General features: G+C 35.6%; 1 protein-coding gene across 2 annotated transcripts; it reads left to right on the forward strand.

Moving 5' to 3' along the window:
* The first annotated feature begins 246 nt into the window (after nt 1–246).
* Nucleotides 247–4942, forward strand: LOC130944749 (polypyrimidine tract-binding protein homolog 2). 2 transcript variants are annotated; one of them, XM_057873245.1, is made up of 11 exons: nt 247–483; nt 897–1144; nt 1252–1461; nt 2529–2591; nt 2668–2741; nt 3140–3235; nt 3352–3409; nt 3638–3742; nt 3844–3925; nt 4006–4118; nt 4299–4942. In XM_057873245.1, exons 2-11 carry the CDS (start codon nt 959–961, stop codon nt 4686–4688), a joined length of 1377 nt encoding a protein of 458 aa, XP_057729228.1. In that variant the 5' UTR covers nt 247–483; nt 897–958; the 3' UTR covers nt 4689–4942. The 2 variants fall into 2 exon arrangements, with proteins under 2 accessions (XP_057729228.1, XP_057729229.1); XM_057873246.1 differs by having other exon boundaries at nt 297–483; nt 930–1144.
* Nucleotides 4943–6663: the final 1721 nt, after the last annotated feature.

Genomic DNA, 6663 nt, shown 5'->3' on the forward strand with positions numbered 1-6663 from the left:
TTTATTTTTTAAATACAAATTGAAAAGTTATATTTATATACCTTTCACAATTTTAAAAAACACAAAAAATTACTATGTTAAGGTGCACTCATCCCCTTGTATATCTAAATTTTTTAGCTCAAGAAAAATTCTCTAAACTAAACACCTAAGAAAATAAATAAATAAATAAGCACAGAAAGTGGAAGCACAGTCACGTCCGTTAGGTTTTTTATATGTTACTTGAGCGTCCAATTGTGTTGTCGTAATCGCTTATCATCTTGGCTTCTGTAACCAAAAGGATTATTGGCGCTATCAAAAACCATAGACGGTGATAACGGACAAAATAAATCTCATTATTTTCTTCTCCCCTTGTATTTTTCTTCTCCTTTTTTTTCTTCTTGTTTTTTAATTTTATTTTCCATCTCTTTCTTTGAAAACCCTAATCCCGTGAGCTTGTGTGGGGAAATCGGATAACGCAATTCTCTTCTCCGAATTTTGTCTCAGGTAGCAATTTCTATTCCCTAATTCTTTCGTGGCTTCTTATGCTTTTATTCCCGTGGATCTCAATTTAACCGCGCGCTCTCTGTAACAATTTACTCGATGAATTTTAGTATTGACTAGATTGTTTGCTACATATTAATCCGTTTTAGCAATTTTGTTTCTAGAATTTCAATTGCATCTGCACTTTGTTGTCGCACCAAAAAGTTTTTAGAATTTCAGCTGATTTTTGGGCATAATTTTATTTACTTATTTATACTTTATTTTGTTTTTCCTTTTATCGAATAAATGGCATGAGGACATCTAGAAATTTTAAATGCACTGTGTTGAATTTTTCTTTCTTAGAATATATTTATGCGATGTACCGATGCATTTGGGATATCCGATGGTTGATTGTGTAATGGATTTTGCTGTCCCAGGGACTGCAACTATTTGTGGTTCCTTTTGAACAGGTTTAACTGTTTAGGGTTGTTGTCTTAAAATGGCATCGGTGTCTAGTCAGCCGCAGTTCCGTTACACTCAGCCGCCGTCAAAGGTGCTTCATTTGAGAAACTTGCCATGGGAGTGCACAGAGGAGGAACTTGTTGAACTTGGAAAGCCATTTGGGAAGGTTGTGAACACAAAATGCAACGTAGGAGCAAATCGAAATCAAGCGTTCATTGAATTTGTGAGTGGGTTTTGTGTTTTGATATTTTGTTTTTGCCTTCCCTCTATTTTGTTTTTCCCTTTTGTGTAAAATATCTGATTTTTGGTTGCAAATATCAATACCTCCAGGCAGATTTAAATCAAGCTATTGCAATGATATCATACTATGCGTCATCTTCGGAGCCGGCTCAAGTACGGGGGAAAACTGTATATCTGCAATATTCAAATAGGCAAGAAATAGTGAATAACAAAACCGCTGCAGATGTTCCTGGGAATGTATTGTTGGTGACAATTGAGGGTGCGGATGCACGCCTAGTCAGCATTGATGTTTTGCACTTGGTATGAGATTGCATGTGCACTAGTTTTATGCTAAAATTGTCATATCATGAGGATGTTGGTCATTTAGTTTTGTGATTAGGTTTTTCTTTGTCAGGATATATATGGAAAAATTGTTGACATGTATGTAAATGAATCAGCAGGCCCATGTCAAGGCAATATCTTTGATGGCAGCTTAGTGCTTTGGGAGAAATAGCGCTTGTGTGTTTGTCTCCTTTCTCCTTTCCTTAACACTACCTCTTTCTTCCCTATTTTCCTTCCCTCAACTCCTACCATTCTTATAGTTTAGGATGTTGCCATTTTTAAAAATTTGTGCATTTGTGCTTCATTTTCATATCATCTGCGGCAGCATTTTGCTTGTGGCATATCTAGATTTTTTCCTTGCTAGAGTATGTTGTATTAATTTTATTTTTGTTCCAAGTTCCAACTATGTTTGGTTGTGCCTTGGATTTTGCAAGTGCAGACTAAATGTTCCTTTTAATCTTGGGAATTGAATTTCTGGTTTTTTGCATGAGTCGGAGTTCAATAGGGGATTTATTTCACAAATCCTTTGTTTGAATATTGAATCAACTATTCAAGTATATATGTGAATTATATTGCTACCATTCAACACTTTTTAATAAAAGAATTACCTAAAATGAGTGACTAGGCTAACCCCCTTAGAGCTTTAGAGAAATCTCTGGCTAGGCATTGTTTAGTTTCTTGATTTTCAATTTATTCTGGTCCTTGCTCACAATCTTCTATTTCTTCTGATGTTGACTTAAGCAACTAAAGCAGTACTTTATTAACATTTTGAGACATTTATTGACTTGAATTTGAATAGTGTTATTTTAATCCAATCTTTGTTTTGTCCATTATTCTTACCCCTCTACAAAAAGTGATGTGTTTTTCTTTCAAGTAAGAGATGAATTGCTTTTCTTTTATCCGAAAATTCTAGGTTTCTGAGTGTTCCCAGTTTTCCACAATATAGCTTAGAAGGCACCAGACATTCTTCATTTTATGTTCAACTAGTTAGTTCCATCTTATTAAATAAGTAAATATTGTATTGAATTTATTATTCACTTATGCAGGTATTTTCAGCCTTTGGGTTTGTGCATAAGATTACTACTTTTGAGAAGACAGCAGGATTCCAGGTTTAACCATAGCCTATCCCTGTTTAATGTCATTTTTTAATCCTATGAACACATTCTTATTCCTACAACTTGTCAGGCCCTGGTGCAATTCTCAGATGCAGAGACTGCCACATCTGCTAAGGATGCTTTGGATGGAAGAATAATTCCTAGGTGACTTTTGTGTTACTTGTTTGACATGATATTTAGTTCAATTGCTGTTGATCATATGGCTCTAGATGCGGTGCACATCTTCTTAGACTTGTCATTGTTCAACTGTTGTATTTCCACACACTGGCACTTCTTTTGTAATTACTTTGCTATGTAGGTTCAGACTTTGCTGTTGCGCTTCTTCATAATCATATTAATTATGCCTACCTAAGTAATTACAGCTAGATAAATCTTGTGCTAACTATGAGTTGGGCTGCCAATCTTAAACATCAATTAGTTATTAGATCTTGTAAATTGTGATTACTCAAAACTTTGTTCTCTATTTCTTTCTGATGATTGGTGTTTATCCTCTCTCTCTCTCTCTCTCTCTCTCTCTCTCTCTCTCTCTCTCTCTCTCTCAGGTATCTGCTCCCTGAGAATGTGGGGCCATGTACCCTTAGGATTACTTATTCTGGACATTCAGATCTAAGTGTTAAGTTTCAGAGCCATAGGAGCAGGTAATGCTAATTTCCATGGTACTTTTGGCTTTCGACAAGTCAAGTTTTCCTTTTGTCTTCAGTTTATTCTTGTTATAGGATTTTCTAACTTTTAATTAATGTTTTTCTTGCTTCAGAGACTACACAAATCCTTACCTTCCTGTTGCTCAGTCAGCTATGGAGGGAAGTGGTCAGGTAACATTTTGATAGTATACCTTTTTATTCAAGGGAGGAGTAATATGACATTTCTTATTTGCTTATTGTTTGCATGTGCAATTATGCTTTCTTAATTTACTTAGTTGAAAGTGAACATTTACTTCATGTACATTAGTAAGATGTGTGTCTTCTTCTAAGAGGCTGTTGTGCATGCTGACTTGCATACTCTACAATTTTTCAAAATTGATTTGTTTTCAATTTTTGTAGGCCGTGGTAGGTTTGGATGGGAAAAGAATAGAGACTGAGAGCAATGTTCTTCTTGCATCTATTGAGAATATGCAATATGCTGTGACATTGGATGTCTTACACATGGTACTTTAAATCATGATCAGTGATCACTGTCTTATTTATTTATTTATTAGAAATGCAGTTTAGTTGACAATATCATAACTTTTTTTGGTTTTTGATGACAGGTTTTCTCTGCTTTTGGTCCTGTTCAAAAGATTGCAATGTTTGATAAGAATGGTGGTTTACAAGCTCTGATTCAATATCCAGGTTAGGATAGGTTTGAAGCTTTTTTTCTCTCTTTAATCTGTCATGACATAATTGAGATATTGACATGCTTTGTGTTACAGATATACAGACAGCTGTTGTGGCCAAGGAAGCTTTGGAAGGACACTGCATATATGATGGAGGGTTTTGCAAGCTTCACATATCATACTCGCGTCATACTGATCTTAGTATAAAGGTAAACAGACAAGACAACTGGTAAAATGAGGATTGTACCATTTATATCAATGCTTGAAATTGTACATAAATAGGGAAATATGCAGGAGATCGTTTCTAGGTGCCCAATCTTGAAATTTCTGTGCATATATTATGGCTTCTGTTAAATTTTAAAGTTAAACTTTGATTTGTGTAAATACAGGTCAACAATGACAGGAGTAGGGATTATACCATTCCCAATACACCAGTGGTGAACCCCCAGCCGTCACTCTTAGGGCAACATCCTGTTCCCATGGTTGGTGCCCCTAGTCAACAGTACAATGGGGCTCCACCTCCGGCTCAGTATACTCCAATTTCCGAGCAGACTATGCTGCCCCCATCTCAGGCTGCTTGGGGGGCAGCGCCGCAGGCAGGACCTCAGTCTATGCCACAGTCCATGCCGCAGTCTATGCCAATGCAAATGCATAACAATGCTTACATGCCACCACCTGGATCTATGCCACCACAAGTGGCTCCTGGAATGCACTATCCAACTCACAGCATGCAATCGACGCCGACATTGCCCACATATGGATCTGATCGCATACAATAGTATGTTTTCGTCTCTCCTATGTTGTCTCAAATAGACCAACATTGGCCAACGCAGTCAACTGGGGGCATATGCAGAAGTGAGTTATTTCCAATGTATATGTGAAGATTCCCCATTTTGTGGGAGGCCTTTGTTTGAATAGGCTTTCCCTGTTGTTTTCTCCATTGTTATTTTTGAGATTTTCAGTGGACTTGTAAGCAGTTGGTCAAGAACTGTTAGTTGACTTGAGTACTATGGAACAACCTATTCAGTTTTAACTCTATTGCCTCTACTTTTTTCTCCTTTTTTCCTTTGGCACATTTTTCCTTTTCAGTGATTCCTAGAATCGTAGTGGCTTGAATTAGTAATTGTATAAGGACTAAGATTGTTATTAAAATGATTTTAATCATAAAATAAATATATATGATCAATCAGAATATTTGATGGATTGAATGTTGATTGGTGTAAATACTTTTTACATTGTTGTTATCATGTGCTTTATGGCACAAAAGCCACAAAATAGATAAACTCTTTGAAAAAAAAACAATCTACTAAGTATTAAAGTCTCGCTAAATATTAAAAATACAATTAAATGTCACTAGTGATTATAATGATTTAGGACCCCTCAAACACTAAATACTAACATAAAAAAGGATAACTAAAAGCCTAAAAGTCATAATTATTTTCATTTATCGGCTGAGTCATAATTCTGATTTATGCACCTCTTATGTTTACAACGGCTGCGTTTGATTAGTGTATACCAAAAGACATAGACACTGAAACATAAATAAAGAAGATATACACACAAGACACATAAATTATTAAAAAGTCTATAATATCCTTATTATTTACCTTCACCACAACTATTACCAGATTCTTTATCAATCCCAAAAAATAAATAACAAAATTTCAATAATTTTAACAATAAATTTAACCATTAATGGCAGCAAGAACTCTATTTAATAATCAATTCAACAATTTTTTTTTAAAGAAAAAAGATTAAAACAAATCTGGAAAAGAGTGGACAGAGAGAAAGAATCGGAGAAATGCGGCAGTGGAGAAGCAGCAGGAAAGAAGCGGAAGTGGCGGACTTGAAGAGGGAGAAGAAGAACAACGAATTTGAAGATAACGTGAAAAACGGATCTCTAGGCAACCATGGCAAAAGGTGACGATGACGGTGATAGAATAGAAGCGAAGAACAAAGAAAAAAGAGAAAGAGGAAGGAGGGAACGAAGAGAGGCAACGGTTGTTTGGTTGGAGAAAGGGAGGAGAAAGGTGGAGATGGTGGTTTGGGTGTGAGGGAGAAAAGGAAGAAGATCTAATGCAGAGAGAGGAAGGAGAAAGAAGATCTGTAAAGGGCATAATTAAAAAAAAATGAAAAAAATTGTGTCTATGTCTAAAAATTTGTGTTCCATCCCTCGGTCTAGTATACAAATTTTGTGTATTTGTGTACTTGCGAGTTCATCCGTGTCTGCTAAAAATCTGTCTCAACAAATAAATAATGAATGTGTACTGCTGTGTCTATGCCTCTGTGTCTATGTTTCTCAAACCAAACGCTGCCATCATGACTAGTATTTACAAATGAGATCTTGAGGGAGATCAACTATGACGAGTTAATACTCAATTTGGTCCATGAAATTTGAAGTCGGATTCAATTTGACCCTTAAAATTCTAATGGACTCAAATTGGACTCCAAAATTTATAATTGTAACTCACATTAATCCTTGAACTAATCTCCGTTAGCGATGTGTTGATTTGGTATATTAATTTGTTGTGATTTAGATTTTTCATCCAGGTTCTATGTGATCTAGATTTATTAGAGTTCCAAAACTTTAATTGTTGTTCCCAGAGTCGCAAAATTTTTAAATTAAACTTATTATTATCGTCTTCACGTGAATGTTATGGAGCTATTGGTGTCAATTGAGCCCGAAACCTTAGGGCTGACCCTAAACCCTCCAAAATAATTCTAGCCCATAGCCCCAAAATTACAAAATTATAT

Source organism: Arachis stenosperma, chromosome 8 (genome assembly GCF_014773155.1).
Source record: "Arachis stenosperma cultivar V10309 chromosome 8, arast.V10309.gnm1.PFL2, whole genome shotgun sequence".
NCBI classification, from domain to species: domain Eukaryota; kingdom Viridiplantae; phylum Streptophyta; class Magnoliopsida; order Fabales; family Fabaceae; genus Arachis; species Arachis stenosperma.

Coding starts and splice junctions, on each gene's coding strand:
- LOC130944749 (XM_057873245.1), top strand. CDS start 959: ATGGCATCGGTGTCTAGTCAGCCGCAGTTCCGTTACACTCAGCCGCCG. Junction 1,145..1,251: donor ATCAAGCGTTCATTGAATTT/GTGAGTGGGTTT, acceptor CAATACCTCCAG/GCAGATTTAAATCAAGCTAT. Junction 3,236..3,351: donor TTTCAGAGCCATAGGAGCAG/GTAATGCTAATT, acceptor TTCTTGCTTCAG/AGACTACACAAATCCTTACC.